The sequence below is a fragment of the Panthera onca genome, chromosome C1, assembly GCF_046562875.1.
Source record: "Panthera onca isolate mPanOnc1 chromosome C1, mPanOnc1 haplotype 2, whole genome shotgun sequence".
In the NCBI taxonomy this organism is placed as follows: Eukaryota; Metazoa; Chordata; class Mammalia; order Carnivora; family Felidae; genus Panthera; species Panthera onca.
In genome coordinates this window covers 8,783,611-8,802,171 of record NC_138346.1, presented here as the reverse complement: position 1 = coordinate 8,802,171, position 18,561 = coordinate 8,783,611, and the positions used below count along the sequence as shown (strand labels likewise).

The following is an 18,561-nucleotide window of genomic DNA, read 5'->3' as shown; positions in this document are numbered from 1 at the left end:
GTTCTTAAAAACCTGAAACACCTGTTTATTCTAAAATATCTATCGCTGAGGTTATATCACATAGCTCAAAGACCAAGTTAGTGTCTTTTAACTTACAAGCTGGAAATTTGGTTATATTTGTATCATGACTATCTTAGAAACAGTATTGCCAGCATTATGAGTAATAGTTGAAAAACTTGCTCCTTTGCACAATGTCATGACATTTTTCAGTGAAATGGGGAGAAAGAATACACTTACCTGGTGTGTATAGTATCTGTTAACAGCACTGATTTTAAATAAATAAACAAATAAATCTACATGTAAAGAAAACTGAAAATGTTTTCCCAAGAAAAAGGATTTAACTTTTTCTTTCCTTGGCCTTGAAACAAAGGATATTTAAGAAATGGTATATTATATTAAGAAATAAGTTTGATTATCTTGTAAACCCATTTCTCTGTTCCTCTAGATTTATACCTACCAAGGACCTTAGAAGGAATGTTATAACATGGCACTTAACTAAGGTTCCACAGGGTGTTAATAGAAGTTAGTAGGGCAAAAGAGTTCTTGGTCAAATACAGTGGACAAATACAAAGTTCAAGTGATTTCTTTAATAAGACTTTTTGGAGCTTTTGCCAGGATACGTACATTTGTAGAGTATTTGATAAGCAGTATATATTTTGAATCTGTAAGAGGGGGTGATATATAGTACACAGGAACTCCCAAACTTATTTCAACAAGAAATCCTTTTTTTCATAGGACTGATTATTCTGAAGAATATGATTTTAGGGAAATCCTGGTAAATATCAATTTAATTTTTTAAGTTAGGTCTTATAAAATCATCAAAGACATTACCTTACCCTAGTATTTGAAGGAAGTTGGATACTTAATCCAGGCTTTGGGGTCAGACTAGCCTGGAGTCATTCTACTTGTATGGCTTTGGGCAAATTTCTTAACCTTTCTTACTCTGTTTCTTTGTTTATAAAGATGGTTTTATGTTGTGGGTTTTTTGTTTGTTTGTTTTGGGATTAATAGAACTATATGGGATAACACATATAAAATATTGCTGTGCTTGGAAAATAATAGGTGTTTATCGAACATTAATCTCATTTTCTGTTACTTTGTTTTTGACTTCTTTTACTTCACGACAGGAGCGCTTGTGTTCTATAAGCTTCCTTTGTACTTACCATCAATTGTATTGAAACTTAAAGCATACTCAGTTCCAGGTAGTCTTTAATGAACTTATTACAACGTTAGATGAAAACACTGATTTAGAATGACAGTAACTAATTTGAAAATCCAGCGATACCAGCTTTATTTAAAGTTTTTTTAATGCTTTCAGGAGGCAATTAATTTGCTAGAACCGATGACAAATGATCCTGTGAACTATGTGAGGCAAGGAGCTCTTATAGCTTCAGCTCTCATCATGATCCAGCAGACGGAAATCACTTGTCCAAAGGTAAGCAAACAAAAAAACTCTGTAGAAGAGAGCTGGTGCAGGCTTTTCTTTAGTAACTTATGTTCTTTTAAGGACATTTGTAACTCAAATATGATGAACACTGAACTTACAGGAAGTAAAAAGGTGTGAGAATGGGGAAACTTTAAATATGTAGTAATACTCCCTAAGTGCATTTTTTACAGATTTATAGTCAGTTTGCTAATTCAGCTATATAGCCATAATTGAAAAATTAAAACTTACAGATTGATGAAATCATAAAAATGAACTTTAATTTTTGCCTACTGCTGTCCTTTTAAAATGTATTTAGTAGGATAACTTGTTCCTCTGATACAGGATGCAAACTCAGGTGATCCATGAGTTTTTGATCCCATCTTTCTAAGATAATAAAAAGTCTTACATTCACTTTATATGATATATCCAGTCTCAGTTTAGAAAATGAGTACATCCAGGGACACCTGGATGGCTTAGTTGGTTAAGCACCTGACTCTTGATTTTGGCTGAGGTCATGATTTCGTAGTTCGTGAGATCGAGCCCCGTGTTGGGCTCTGTGCTGGCAGCACAGAGCCTGCTTGGGATTCTGTCTCTCCCTCTCTCTGCCCCTCTCCTGCTCACTATCTCTCTGTCTCTCTCTCAAAATAAATAAACTTTTTTTTTTTTTTAATTTTTAACATTTTTATTTATTCTTGAGAGAGTATGAGCAGGGGAGGGGCAGAGAGAGAAAGACACAGAATTCGAAGCAGGCTCCAGGCTCTGAGCTGTCAGCGCACAGCCCGACATGGGGCTCAAACTCACAAACCACAAGATCATGACCTGAGCTGAAGTCACACACTCAACCAACTGAGCCACCTGGGTGCCCCAAAATAAATAAACTTTAAAAAAAAAAAAAAAAAAAAGGAAAGGAAATGAGTACATCCAGACTCTCTTAGAGTGTCACTGCCCTCCTGGGTGATCTTTTGGGCAGAGTTTCACATGGCTGCAGGACGGCCTTGTTTCCCTCTTGACCCCTTCTGTTCACATAGGCAGTCCTGCATATTTACCCTTGTAGCTGGAAGTATGGCTCTTAGTGCAGCTTCATCTGCTCCCTCCTGTCTTCCTTTCCCTCCTCTTCGTCCTACTCCCTCTCCACTAGTACCTCAATCGATAGCTAATGCCTCCTATTTTTCATGTCAGATGTCAATGCACAGTGACCACTGATCATATTAAGCTCTCTAAGCGATCCCTCTGAAGCCCATCTTTAGGCTTGGAGTGAGGGGGAAAGACCCACAGAAATCCCCTTCACATAACCTGCAGTCCCGTTCTCAGATAAACCCTGTGGATGACTCCCCTCATGGAGACATCTATTTTAAAATTTCCTCATGACAATCCCCTAGACATCATGTGAAGAGTATAATATCTAATGTAAATTGGCACCTCAGCCAAAATGTTTCATTTTGTTCAGAGACAGAAAATGCGTAGATCTTATTCACGTGGACTATAACTTACCACGTTTACTATATTAAGTAAATGTGTAGAGCTTATGCACTAATTTCAGATCTTTTCGTTAACTTGAAATTAGGGTATTTAATAGTTTTGTGTTAATTTTGCTTCTGTTTGAGAAACAGTCAAAATTAACAAGTGGAAAAACCATTAGTATACTGTCTTCTGCCTCATCTGCCAAGTGTAGAACATCCTCATTTTCAGCAAAGTAGATTGATGGGGCGGGTGGAGAAGAGAAGAATTGCCAGAACTCATCGATGCTGGATTATTCATTCTCATTTTACGAAACTTTGTTTAATAGATTTCCATTTCTAAGCATTTGCTGTCATTTTTATTTCATTTATCCAGTGCTGCTCTTTCTGTCAAATAATTTGTAAGACTTCCAAAAATTGTATTATTGCAAAAATAGAATCTAACTTCTCATTCTGTTTTAATAATATATTACTTCATATATTATATCTTTTAAAACATAAACATCTTTTAAAGAGTCTGCATTTCTTTTTGGTTTTTATTTTTAAATATAGCAGTTATAGTATGAATAGTTTTTGCATCTTTTATTTCTGTTTTTGATCTTCTAAGCTTTATCAGCTGGAGGTTATCCAGTTGAGTAATGTCATTAAAGAAGGAAGTTTAGGCCATGGAATGCACCTCCCCTAATAGTAATATATAGATACTTACTCACTTTGACCTTGCATGTTGCTTTCATGTTATTTGTATTGTGAACAAGACAAATGTTTTACTATCTTTCCATCCTCTGCTATAGGATTTTGTTGATTTTTCAATCATAAACTCTGCACCAACAATGGCAGAGTCCTTTGGAATGGGGGTGGGGTAGGATATAGGCTGTGTAGTTTGAAAAAGCATTCAACTATTTATTCTAATAAGTAAAACTTTCTCACATTTAGAAAAAGTGAAAAAATACAGAATTTAATTCGCATTTTTAAAATCATTCCATAAAATACTGTTGAACCAAGTCTTAGCTGATGTGAATACATGGGGCACACTTCCATCTTCAGATTGTACCAGAATCCTGAGTATTGATTAAGAATGTTGAAATGCAGTTAGAGCTGGTAGCCATTGCCATTAATATAAACTCCACAGGGAAAGTGAAATGTATACCCTGCCAATTATGAAAGCAAAGCTGTGTATGGCAGTATAAAGCTCCAGTTTTCCGGGAACACTATTCCTTAGAGGGAAACTATTACTCAGCTCATGAATTCTTAAAATTTAAGTTCTATTTCATTGTTTTCTGCTATTAAGCATGCAGTAAAGACTTTTGTGGACTGTCATTTATATCATTTCTCTTTTATCTGATAACTGCTAACAAGACAACTTGAGATTCTTTTGGAGTGGTATGTGACATTTTGCTGAAAAGAAAAAGCTGTTAAGCTTGAAGAGAAGTTCTCAAGATTATGAGTCCTAGTCACAAGGTTGCAAACTGGTGCATGAAATAAAGTGGAGATCAAGTGCTAATTTCATCAAACTATAACCACCCCTCAAAGGAATCCAAAAGGGACATTTCTCAGTTTATGAAATGCACAATGAGACGTTCCAAAGGAAATGTTTTATGTAATCATGATATACATCACATCCATTTACAGAATGCTGTCTTAATGCTTAGTTTGATACGTTATGGTTTTGGTTTAAGTAATCCCAGTGCATCTTTGCTTTTCTTCTGCTGGTTTTTTGCTCACTCACGCTCACCAACGTAGACCCAGGAACATGCATATACCCCTGGGTGATTACAAACCCAATTTAAAAAGCCTTTACACCAGATTCAGAACCATTTAACTAGAATAATGTACTTTTATAGGTCCCTGGAACTATTTTCTCTGAAGAACCCAACTCTACTCTTTATGAAGGATCTATCTTTAATTTTCCTTTTTAAATGAAATCTACCTTTAGCATTTTTGAACACATACATATTATCATATATAGAATCAGATAAAAATATCACAGTGTAGGAATAAAATATTTGGTGCTCTTCCTGGCCTAATGTCCCCTGGCCTGAGGTTACCTGCTGGGGGAAAGCTTCTCCCACCACTGACAGGTACATTTTTGGCAGTAGGATCATGTTGGGCCAAGCTTGATAAGCTTTTGCAGTTCTAAAATCACAATTTAAGTAGATGAGGCTTTTGTGAAATATCATAGTAACCTAGAAGTATTTCTATGGAGAAAGTTTGAACTTCTATAGGATGAAATTATAAGAATGAAATTTTGTATTATAAGGTGATAGTTTACAGCATAACACATCTATAAGTAATAATATATATTACCATACTGTCACCTTAGGTAGGAACTTGAACTCTAATAGTGTCAGTGGTAATATAAAGAAAGGACTGCAAGCAACTACCATAAGCAAAATAATACTCATAAAATTACGAAGGGAGCTAAAAACATCATTTGGCATATTGATAATGGGGAAATCATGGTAGCATTGACAATATCTTGAAAGAAGAATAAAGATCATTTTTTGTTTTAAGCATGTTGAGTTTGAGATGTTAGCAAGTCAGCTGGAAATAAGATGAGAGCATAGGAAAAAAGTCAGAACCAAAGAGATTTGGGACTAGCCACAAAGAAATTATATAAGTCATAGCCCATTATCTGCAGTTCCAAAATCTAAAAAGCTCTGAAAATTGAAGAGAGGTTTGTTTATTTTTAAGGACTCAATTTGGGGGGCATCTGGGTGGCTCAGTGAGTTAAGCCTTTGACTCTTGATTTCAGCTCAGGTCATGATCTCACATTGGTGGGGTCGAACCCTGCATCGGGTTTCCTGCTGAGCATGGAGCTTAAGTGCTGGGGATTCTGTCCTTACCTCTCTCTCTCTCTCTCTCTCTCTCTCTCTGCCCCTCCCCCTTCCCCACTCATGCACTATTTTGCTCCATCAAAAACATAAAAATTAAAAAATTTTTAAGGACTCATTGGCTGCAGAACTTGACCTAATATGAACTCATCTATAGCCTTTATCCCATTTAGTGTTAATATTCAGTCATTTAACTGCTTTTAAAATATTAATTTGTTTGATTATAACTTATTGCCCCCATGCTCCATTGAGAGTATTGCATAATGTAGGGTATATGTATAAATGCTATCTTTCTGAATTCTGAATTCCAAAATTCATCTGGCCTCAAGGATTTCATGAAAGGAGTTATAGACCTCTAGTTTAAGTCATAAGAGGAGATGAAATCTCATGGAAAAGAAAAGAAAAACAACTTTAAAACTGATCGCCAATGTGCTGCTTTATTTCTGTATTTGGCAAAATAGAAGAAAATTGAAAGGAGACATTCCCAGGTGATAAGTACCAACAGAAATGACCCCAAAAAACTTTATTCCCTTCTCCCCATTTTTTTTCCAGAGAGTGATTTCCCACCACCCCCCCCCCAGCCGTATAAGGTATAGAGTTAAAAATATGATGAATGTTAAAAATGCATGAATTTGGAAAAGGTAGGTTTTTAGATAATCATGCCCAGTAGAAAGCATGGATCACAGGATTGCCTAGAGTTTAATTGTCTTTTCTGTGAGATTGTCATAATATAAAATGGGAAATAAATATGCTTTTCTCCCACAAATTCTACTTTATATGGGGGCGCCATACTATGCATAACAATGAAATTGAAGCAGAAAATCATGATCCTAACCATGGTTGCAATTAGTTTTTTTGTGATTACAAGCAAACCAGGCATTTCACCCATCTTACTTCAGTTTCACATCTGTAAATAGAGGGAGTACATGATCTCAAACTTGCCTTTCAAATTTAAGATAACTGCCCTCACCTACTAAAATAATTTTTTTAAGATTTTTTTAAGCTATCTATTTATTTTGAGAGACAGAGAGAGCAGCAGAGGGGCAGAGAGAGAGGGAGGGAGAGAATCCCAACAAGGTCCACACCATCAGTATGGAGCCTCACACAGGGCATCAACTCATGAAACACAAGATTATGACCTGAGCAGAAATCAAGAGTCAGACACTCAACTGACTGAGCTACCCCAGTGGCTGAGCCACTGAGCCACCTCAGTGCCCCAAAACAATAATGCTTTCTGAAGAATCATAAACATGAGAATTAAGTTACTGCTGCATAAGTAATAAAATGTGAGGGGGGAGAAATGTTTAAATGATAAACATAAAAGTAGCTCTTTAAGTAGTGTACTTAATAGTAATTGGATAATCCTGTTATACATTTGTGTTGATTTTTTTTACCCATCTTTAAGTTTCACTGAATGTTTTCCTATTGTTTTGGGTGTAGTTTTATATTTAAATTCTTCCTCATAATGTACATACAGTGCTTTGTCCAGTGTTTCTTTTTATAAGTTCATGACATATTTCATAAACCTTTAGCACATAAAATTTCCATCCTATATAAGGTAATGTAAGTGTTCATCTAAAATAAGTTCAGAATCAAAGGAATTTGACCTGTTGAACCAGAGTAAAAGCATCAAACCTTAGGATTTGTAAAACTAGAAGGGAATTTTACAATGATCTAATCATGCTGGGTTTTATAGTTAAGAGAAAGTAAGACCGATAGAAATGGCTCACTAATGGTTAGTTGCTAGGTATTGGCAGAGTGACTTCATTGTTTTTCCCATCACCTTTTGTTGCTGCCTGTGAATAAAAAATGAGAAGCATGTTTAAGGAATATCGTTTTGTTAGCAGTATTAGGTTGCCGAGATCATAGTCAAGGGGGACTGGTAGGATTCTGCCCTAGTATGGTAGGATGGCCATGCTATTGAAGTCAAAAATGCCTTTTACACATTACATTACATACATATTTACATCAGGTAGTCCTAACAGCAGCCGTGTAAGGTGTAGGCACTCTAATCCCTGTAGGGATGACGAAACTGAAGCTCATAAAATCTAAGTAGCTTACCTAAACAGCTTATTGGAGCAGAGGTATTTATAAGCCAGGGTTGTCTGATTCTAGATTACCCTGCACTGTATCACAGTGTGGCCTCTAAGACCAAGGCAAGTGAAGAAGGGAAGAGATTCTGAAAGAATATGTAATGCAGATAAAGTCATTATATTAGGAAACTCAAATTCAATATTTTCTGCTTTTGGCAGATTTGGGGAGCTCCCTGATTATGTGCTTCTTGAACAAGCAGACTTCCTGGGTGCCTACCACTTGAAAAGCACTGGTGGGAAAACAGAGAAGTGTAAGACCTGGAAGAAGCGTAAAATAGTTCCTTTATTGTCACCCAAACAGATTTAAAGGAATCACAAATACATTGATGATATTTATTTTATAAACTTTATTTTTTTTAATTGTAAAAGCAATGTATATTAATTTTAGAAAATACAGAAAAGAATAAAGAAACAAACAAAATTACTGGGTATCCCATCCTAAGTTAGCACATGTTCCATTTTGGTGTTTTTTTTTTTTTTGATGAGACTAATTATTGTGACATATTCTCAAAAAATTAATATGTGTGCATATCCATTAAATCCAAAATATACCTCACACAACTTCAGTAAAGGGTAGTTTATTTGAAGATAGAATTGAAGGACTATGCCTGCTAGTAGTGGTTATGGTAAGCAAAATAGCTGTAATTCACAGTACAATGAAGTCCTCAGTGTTTGCTTGAACTGTTTAAGCCTACTGACTAACCGTGGTGCGATATGAAATCGCATTCAGCATTCCCATGAGTGTGAATCATCCACTGTGGAATGAGGATTGAAAACAGAACTGGTACTCCCACACAAGAAAAGTCATAACACCCATGATTTCAGCCATGGAACTTTTCTGCTTTCAAGTCTGGTTTATCTCTCTCTCTTTTTAAATGTTGTAAAATTCAGAACTCAAGTTTCATTATAATTTGAGCAATCTATTCCCTGTTCTGAAATGACACCGCAAATGTATAGAATTTGACTATAATTCTTTTTCTTGTTCATACAGGTGAATCAGTTCAGACAGCTGTATTCCAAAGTTATCAATGATAAACATGATGATGTCATGGCCAAGTTTGGCGCTATTTTGGCCCAGGGCATACTGGATGCAGGTAAATGTTAAGTCTTCCAGATGTGTTAATCTATTTAAACTAAATCTATTGAAGTAACTATGTGCTCTATGACATAGTAGAAATTGAGTCTGGGGGAAATTATTCCTGTAGAAAATGTGGAGCCTAGAATTCATAGAAATACTTTAGTAGAGTTGTTAAGCGTGCAGACTGTTAGGGTTTGAGTCCCAGGCCCTTTACAGTAGTAGCTGTATAACCTTGAGAAGTTTTCCCCCATGTTTATATTCTTGTCTTGTAAAGTCTACCTTGTGGTGTTGGGAGGGTTAAAAATCCATGTAAAGCTTTTAAAACAGTACCTATCACTTAATAAAGTGCTCAGTGTGGATTTTTTTTCTCTAATTTTCTTAGTATATATCAATTTGAAACAAGTTGACACTGGAAAGATTTTGAGAAAAAAAATAGGTTTTAGACAAATTCTAGCAGCCAAATCATCTTAAAATGGGATGTATGGAATATTTACCTAATAAATAGAGTGTAACCGCCATCTAGCTCCTGAATTCACACTCTTCACCTCTACATTATGCTTGATGTCAGAGACAGGCTACCCTTCCAAGGTAGAAGCGTGTGCTCTAGTACCTGGATCTCTGCTAATTTGAAAGATGTGAAGAATAGTATCTCAAGGTTTTCATAACAGTTCTGTTACTCAATGAATATTTTCTCAAATTGATTAGCCATCTGTATATCTTCTAATGAAAACACTCTCAGCCATAGCTACTACAGTCAGTCGTTTCTTGGTCAAGTAGAATTGCATGTATATTTCTGTAGGAGGTCAGGAAAAGAAGTTGCAGTCCTTTTATGTCTTTAAAGTTTTCTTAGTCTCTCCAGGTTTTCACTTGCTGAGAGTGTTTTCTTGATTATATTTGCCGGAGATTTCTTTTTATGTTTCTTTGCTGATGCTACTTTTTTTCCTTCCTAAATTCTTTTCATTTTGCTGAAATCTTTTATTTGCTTTTTCTCTCTTTTCTCAGGAGTTAGTTTGTTTGGTTTTTTTTTCCCTAAATGTTTGAGGCAGATAGTCTTCTCTTTTAATCCATTGTCACATGGGGGTTTTTGTTTTGTTTTCATTGTCCAAAAAGAGTTTTTTGCTTAAATTTTTAGTGGTTAAGGCACAATTTATTTGTGTCTTTTTAATTTAAAGACAGTTCTTTGTAGCTGTGTATAAATAAGGAAAATACTCCATAGATACTTTAGTAAAACATTTCAGTTCTCAGTGGTATCGATTCTCTCCCATATATGAATAATACAGACATTGACATGTCATAATTTCTTCTTCCTTGTTCTTCATCGCCTTCTAATATTTTTATATTGTCATGGTTTATAATGTTTACATCCTCTTGTGAAATTGTAATTCTCACAGTTTAGTCTTAGTTCCATATTTGAATGGATTCAGTGCTCATCACCATTTCTTTATTTACTGCTGCTTTTTCCTGGGTATCTGTACTACGGCTTGACACTTAATTGGCTGGATTTTATCAGTCCCTAGTTTACATTCAGGTTCACTTTCTTTTTCTTTTAATTTCATTAATTTCATTTTTTTTTTATTTTTAGAGAGAAAGAGTGCACAAGGTGGGGAGAGGGGCAGAGAGAGAGAGAAAGAGAATCCCAGGCAGACTGCATGCTCAGAACATAGCCTGACATGGGACTCGATCCCACAACCCTGGGATCGTGACCTGAGCTGAAATCAAGAGTCGGACGCTTAACCGACTGAGCCACCCAAGCATCCCACATTCAGGTTCACTTTCTATGAGTTTTGACAAATGCATAAATATATATCCGCCATTACATCATACACAATAGTTTCACTGTCCTAAAAATCCTCTGTGTCACCTTTTCATCTCTCCCTCCTTTCACACAGTCCCTGGCAACCCCTGAACTTTTTACTGTCACTGTAGCTTTAGTTTTTCCTTGTCCAGAGTATTGTATAGTTGGAATCATACAGTATGTAGCCATTTGAGATTGGCTACTTTGGATAATTGGTTTTTAAGTAGGGTTTAGGAGTAACATTTTACTATTCCATAATCTTCTATGTATTCATTTATTTTTTAGCTGCAGTTTTTGAAGTTTGTACTTTTACACTACAACCCTTTACTTGTTCATTCAGAGCTACTATGGTTTCTTGCTGGTTTCTGCTATATCAGAGTTGTTTGTTAAGAATTAGGGGAAAATAAGGGTGCTTGGGTTGGTTAGTCGGTTGAGTGTGTGACTCTTGATTTCAGCTCAGGTCAAGCAGCTCAGGCCTGCTTAAGATTCTCATTCTCTCTCGTTCTCTCTCTCTCTCTCTCTCTCTCTCTCTCTCTCTCTATTTCATGCACACATGCGCACTACCTCTCTTGCTCTCACTCTGTCTCTCCCTCTCTTGCTCTTTCTCTCCCTCTCTTGCTCTTTCTCTCCCCCACTCCTCCTCCCCTCCCTCTGCCCCTTTCCCCCACTCTGCCCTCTCTCTAAAATTAAAAAAAAAAAAAAAACAAAAAAACTGGGGGAGGATAATTCTCTTGTTTCGGCTTCATTTCGCTGTCTTTACTGGAAGTCCTTTCTCTCCCCTCTTCCTTACTCTTTCAGGCCTTTCTCCCTTCACTTCCTTTTGTGAATATCTCTTTGAATTGTTATGGACCAGTCAAGTTTTGATGCTTTTTTTGCATTTCTCTTTTTATTTATGTTTTTTGCCTTACTTATTTTAGTGTCATTTAGTATATAAAGGTTCTGTAGTGTCGTGTTCACTATTACAAGCATAATTATTCTGTCACCCCTTTCTACTTTGTCAGTGTCCTGTCCCCCTACAAACTAGGCTGCAACTGCATTAGAAAAAATGTGTAGTCATGTATTCTGGCTCTCAGAAGTTAGTGGTAATGGAGAAAATCTAGAGGGCAACTTCAAAGGAATGACTGAAGTTTGAGAATTCACTCAATGATATGGTCTCTTCGAGGAGAAAAGCCAAAAATTAAGGTTTATGGTTGAAGTTTGCAAAACTGTGTAAACACTATCAATAGGACAAACTCTTTCTTGTTTTGTAGTAAATCTCCCGACTGTTAGAACAGAAAGCTAGTTTAGTTTCTAAGTCTGAAGAAAATGGGTTTCATTGAAATAAAAGGGAATTCAGCTTCAAAACTTAAATCAAAGATCACATTCTTTAGGAAGCCTTCCCCTCTGCTCTACCCTGCCCAGCCTCATGTTGGGGTAGGTGCCAAGGCATGCTTAGCTGTATGTTCTCACTAGTGCACAGGTTTCTATCCTAATGCTTGCCTGCTCTGGTCTAATTATCTAGTTATCTGTCTTCCCCACTAGACTAGAGACTCCTCAGGATCGCTTTCAGCATTTTGTTCAAGATTCTCAATATATATTGTAAGCATTCAGTGAATGGGGGAGGTTGAGTAGAGAAAAGTACAAGCAGACAATAAATGTGTATAACTCATTCCTGTTGGAAAAACAAAGTATACCTGATTTTTTTTCCAGATAAAATCTAGGTTATTTGGTTGAACAATTGAACCCCGATTCTTATAAAAAATTAAAGTGCTTTTTAGTGTAGTAGAATTAGTACTTCCTGACTCTAATATGGAGGCATCTGGGAGAGACTGAGGTTTAAAGAAGTGAAATGTATGGGCGCCTGGCTGGCTCACTTGGAGGAGCATGTGACTCTTGATCTCGGGTAGTAAGTTTGAACCCGTGTTGGGTATAGAGATTACTTAAAAATAAAATCTCCAAAAAAAAAAGTGAAATGTGAGCAGAATTGGAATTCAATTAGGATGGTGACTAGGCACAGACAAGCGCCATTTCTAGGCTATGTTATATAAACTAAAAGATTGGGGTCTCAAAGTTCTGGGGTCCAGCACTAATACTTTATATAGAGTCTTCAACACAGCAGCCTGTGGGCCACATCGGACTTAAACATGTTTTGTTTTGCGTGCCTAACAAAGTGTGCAAAATATTGGACAAAATCCAGATTCTAATCTGCTTTTAAAAACAAAATTACCTAGTGACCCTGGACCTACACCCTTGGTAACATGTCCTCTCTGAATATGACATGAACTTTCCATTTGCCTCAATGTCCCATTGCTTCCAATCCAAGTTTTCTTATTTGTTTGCCTGACTGGTTCCTAAAGGCATTCAACTTTTCAACCCCTATTAGCCTTAGATTCTTAGTCTTTCAAGGGCCCAATAATGATCCAGCTGTCTAACTGATGGTTGGATCTTCGCTCTTGTTCACTAGTTTTCAAACTGTTTCTCTGCACTCCTTCAAGGGATAGTCTAGGGGATGTGGCAAGGAATGGGCGAACAGGACAGGCTCTGAGCCATAATACTCTCAACAGCCCAAACTTCTGATTACATAGAATTAGCTCTGGTTTCATTGTTTCACATATTGTGCGTCCTCAAAAAATTTCATCTGAATCAAGGATTAGAGATTAAAATTTTTCTTTTGTTAGTGATAGTACTCTAGTTCAAGTGCTCAAGTTCAAACCTTCATATTGCCAATGGGAAAAGAGACTTGAAGAGGTAAAGTCATTTATTTGTCCAAGGTCATAAGGCTAGTTAAAATGTTGGAGCAATCTACTATCAGACATAACTAAAGCAGAAAGAGTAAAACTAAGCAAACAACATCTGCCTCTTGCCTCTTTGCTATTGTTTGCAAATATGTGTACTGAAATTTTACTTTTTGTTAGCATTAAAAGCCCCAGTGTAGAATGTAGATTAATATCTAATTTAGTGGGACACCTGGGTGGCTCAGTCAGTTAAGTGTCCAACTTCAGCTCAGGTCATGATCTCATGGTTTGTGGGGTCGAGCCCCACATCAGGCTCTGTGCTGACAGCTCAGAGCCTGGAGCCTGCTTCGGATTCTGTGTTTTCGTCTGTCTGCCCCTCCCCCACTCAATGCTCTGTCTGTCTGTCTCTCTCTCTCAAAAATAAATATTAAAATTTTTTTAATATTTAGCATTCAGTTTTTATATCCTTTAGGCTTAGTTTTTGGAAAATGCCTACTTATACAGAATGAAGGTCTAGTGCTGTAAAATACAGCACTTCAGTTTTGGAGACCCTAGATAATTCACTGGCTAACAAACTCCAGCTACTCCATATAATATTTTGTGAACTGTATGCTTAAAATAATCACCAAATGCTTCCGTAGTGCAGTGCTTAGAAATCTTTATTATGGCCCTACTGGTTTCATGTTCATGGTTTCTCTCTTTTTCTACAGGTGGTCATAATGTCACAATCTCCTTGCAGTCCAGGACTGGGCACACCCATATGCCTTCTGTAGTTGGCGTCCTTGTCTTTACCCAGTTCTGGTTCTGGTTTCCTCTTTCACACTTCCTGTCATTGGCTTATACCCCTACCTGTGTCATTGGCCTTAACAAGGACTTAAAGGTATGTTTGTAAGACTTCACGTTTATAGTGTGTCTTCACTCTATCCTACCTAATCACCCACTCACAAGGATTTTCATGAAATTTTAAAGATGAATTGGCATCTCACCAATATTTGTTTCCCCTTCAAATTGAGTCATCACCTTGTTGAGTGGAGTGTGTCAGTGGAAGTTTTGAAAATCAGGTCTCCTTACTAACTGTGTAACCTTAGATGAATCAGTTGAGAGGGAATGGTAAGAAAGGAGGCAAATTTAAAAATACGAAAAGGTTTTATAGCTCACTCTTACCAATTTTATTTAATACTGAAGTTCTGTAAGAGCCGTTGAAGGATTTCTTGCAGATAAATGACATGATGAGGTTCGCACTCTAGAAACCTCATTCTGGTGTCCGTGGAAATCCATTACAGTGAATGCTATTGCAGTCATCTGGGCAAGGAAGAAAGAGGACCTGAACTAAATCTTAATAAGGAGCGAGGCTTTGAGGCAGGGCCATGTTTCAGAGTTGTATGATGCTAGAGTATTTGATGGAAGAAAGGATTATTTCTAAAGGGAAAAGCAAAATAGGAGGATGTCTCTGGTAGTGGCAGAAAACAAGACCAACAATGAGAAGCCAAGGAATCTGACAGAGAGAAACTAGTCACATAAGTCAAGGACTGGAAGTGATACATCCCCTGTCATCACACCGTCCATGTTTTTTTAGTGGGGTTTGTGCTTAGGTCTTTCCTAATTCTGTGGCCTGATGATTCACCTTCTTGTTCTTCCATCTTCTCAGAGCCTTTTGACCTTCAAATAACTCTTAAATCTGGTCATCACTTCTGTTAAAATGTTCTATTAAATTTTCAAAGTGGAAAAATTTGGGACCAGAAAATAGCTGATGAAGATTGAGTATTTCATCCAATTGACTCCCCCGCCCCCCCCGGTATAGCTATACAGTCATTTATCCTTTAAGTGTTGCAATATAAAACTACTCACATTTGTAAATATTGAGCAAATATTTGTAAATATTCTTTCCAAACAAGAATCTTTAGGTTCTCCAGTCCCTAACCTTTAACCTTTAACATTGTGGTGAAGCATCCTGTATAATCTGTAGGGACTTTTCCCTCTAGCACACAATCTTCTGATCTCTGTTTTCCATTCTTTATAAGGAAAGTAGAATGAAAAAGACAAGATTCCAAGGGTGCCAGGGTGGCTCAGTCATTTGAGCGTCTGACTCTTGATTTCGGCTCAGGTCATGATCTCAGAGTTTTGTGAGTTTGAGCTCCGTGTTGGGCTCTATGCTAATAGCGCAGAACCTGCTTGAGATTCTCCCTCTCTCTCTCTGCTCCCGCTGCTTGCACTCTCTGTCTCTCTCAAAATAAATAAACTTAAAAAAAGACAAGATTTCTTATCCTGTAAATATGCCAGTTACCATTCTCTGTCAGTGTAAATTGGGTAAATAGGGAAAAATTCAGACTAGAGAACTTTAAAACCTAATCACTAAGTAGTGTGAAGCTGACTTTTTCATCAGGCTCATGTTGGGCTCTTATAAGGAGTGATTACATGGTATAGAAACCGTGTTCAGACTTGTATAGATTGTTAGAGTGGTATAAGGAAGGTACATGGAAGTTAGGTGTGCAGGCTAACTAATCAAAGAACACTTTACAAAGGAGGTAACCGTTGATCTGATGCTCACACCATGAGTGAGACTTACAAAGCAGGGTGCGTGGCCAGTAGAGATGAGATCAAGGGGGTGCCCATGAACAGGCACAGAGCCTCAGAAAAGTCTAAGGAACTGCAGGTAGTTCTGTAAAGCACCTAAAAACAAATTCAGTGAAGAAGACAGATGCCTGTAAGGGAGTTTTGTAAGAGAACATTTAGCCTAGATCGAAACTTCTGGCATTCCTTTGCATTGTGTTCTTGTTAAGAGCATAAAATACTTAAATCTTGATTTGGGTTATTTTAATGTAAGGAGAAAAACTTTTATTTCTTCAGATGCCGAAAGTTCAGTATAAATCAAACTGTAAACCATCCACATTTGCATATCCTGCCCCTCTGGAAGTACCAAAAGAAAAAGAAAAGGAAAAGGTAGGTTCTTTGTTCCCTTGAGCAGCATTTGTACTTCTATATAGAAGCTGCTTAGTGTTTTACTTGGGTTTGTTTTAAATATTTTAATGTTTTAAATTAGATATTTTCAAAGTAATACTTCTTATGGTAAAATCCAACATTACACAAGAATGTAAAGTAAAAGCCCTTTTTCTCTCCTGGTCATCCAGGTCCCACGTCACAGGAATCATAATTTGTGAATCCTTGCAAATGTTTTCTCTGCACATGTCAGTACTTTTTATGCCACAAATAATTGTTGACACACTGTTCTGCAGCTTATTGTTTTCACTTTAACAGTTAATCTTTAGGGGACGCCTGGCTGGCTCAGTCGGTAGAGCATGCAACTTGATTGATCTCAGGATCATGAGCTCAAGCCCCACTTTGGGTGTAGAGCCTACATAAAATTTTTAAAAGAATCTAAGTTTTTCAGTGTATATGGGTCTCATTTATTGCTGCAGAGCATTCCCTTTATGTACAATACCATTATCTGTCTTCTCAGTTCCTCGCATGATGAACACTTTAAGATGGTTTCTAATCTGTCACTGTTACAAATGAGACTAGAATAAGAGTCTTTATACATGTATGTTTGTGCACTTGTACGAGTATATCTATAGGTTAGGATCTTAGATGTGATTGATTAGAAGTAATGTACATTATTTATTTTCATAGATATTAACTAAATTTCCTTTCAAAATGGATATAACCAACTTATGCTACTAACAGCAATGTATGAGAATGCTCACTGATGTGTGTTAAATCAAACTATCGTGAGTTAGAGAGCTGCACTTGCCCCTGAAGTTTTCTCAGTAAAATTACCCTTTTTGATACCTTATACTAAGGAAAATACTTTTCTTCCTCTCAACAGTGTTCTGTATTAGCCAGTTGATTATTTGCTGTAAACTTTGTAAGTGGGGATAATTATACAACTGACCAAATTTGAGGGTGGTGGGTGATGAATATCTCTGACGACAACATCCTGTTCCATCAGCTATGTTTCAGACCCCCAGCTTTTAGGTCTGAAACAAAACCAGCTTACACCAATACTGCCAGCCTTCAAAGTCCCTGTTTTACCTTCGATTTTAGCAAGACCCATCAAGAAGGGTAGTTCTAGGCTAACCATTCACCCACTGTGTATTACAATTGTAGAGCATCTAATTCAGTAACAGGATCTTTATGACCAAGTTTGGAGGAAATTTTTATGTTTTCTAGTGCTTTCCCTATAAAGTAAAAATGTATGCAGCACCCAAATATCTCAGAATCTCATAATAGCAAATCCACATCCAAGGTAGACTACAGATTAAAAAAGTAGTAATAATAAGAGTTATATTGGATGCAGGCCTCTAGGAACTAAAGAATCACCTGAGGACTATAGTAGAAAATTATATGAATAAATGTCCTGCTTATTTTTCCCATTTATTCCTGGTTATTTTGTTATTTATGATACTTACTTCCAGGAAACAAAGTTATATAGAACTGATTTCTCTGTGGGCTTGTACCTTGTAGGTAAGAGACTACGATTTACCATGTTCACTTCCTCTAGGTTTCCACTGCTGTGTTATCTATTACTGCCAAGGCTAAAAAAAAGGAAAAAGAAAAAGAAAAAAAAGAGGAGGAGAAAATGGAAGTTGTAAGTATAATTTGGTGATCATGTGGGTTGATATATCTATCTTTATCATGGTCCAGGTTCTTCGTAACTGAACATTTCCATACCTTGCTCTTGGCTTCCTTTAAGTAAGTATCCTGTTCCAAGCATAGAGACTCCTAAAGTTTTAATTGGAAGAGAGTTGAGTTCTTGGAGGAAATGACAACTAAAGTGGGTTTTGAAGGGCAGAGTAGAATTTTCAGACAATGAGATGATGTTGGGAGAAAAAAGGCCCTTTCAAGCAAAGAGAATATCATTTGTTTAAATAGACCCTCTTTTTATGGTCTCTTCTGGTAGAAAAACTTCCTTATCCTTTAAAACCAAGTTACATAGCATTCTCACCCCTAAGCACAGTTGTCCTGTCCATCCTGAGTCTGGTATGACTTTAGTTATATTTTCATTACATCTAATCCTAGCTACCTTTTGTACCTAAGAGTTACTCAGTAAAAGGAATGTCTGAGTGGCCCAGTTGGTTAAGCATCCAACTCTCAGTTTCGGCTCAGGTTATGATCTCACAATTTCGTGAGCTCGAGCCCCGCGTCGGGCTCTGTGCTAACAGTGCAGAGC

General features: G+C 36.9%; 1 protein-coding gene across 1 annotated transcript in view; it reads left to right on the top strand.

Moving 5' to 3' along the window:
• The window catches only part of PSMD1 (proteasome 26S subunit, non-ATPase 1), a 93,755-nt gene that overhangs the window by 65,924 nt on the left and 9,270 nt on the right, over positions 1-18,561 (top strand). Inside the window, exons 18-22 of the mRNA XM_060624106.2 lie at positions 1,319-1,435; positions 8,799-8,901; positions 14,105-14,274; positions 16,242-16,334; positions 17,893-17,979. Coding sequence (XP_060480089.1) covers positions 1,319-1,435; positions 8,799-8,901; positions 14,105-14,274; positions 16,242-16,334; positions 17,893-17,979 — 570 coding nt within the window. The remainder of the gene's footprint in view (positions 1-1,318; positions 1,436-8,798; positions 8,902-14,104; positions 14,275-16,241; positions 16,335-17,892; positions 17,980-18,561) is intronic.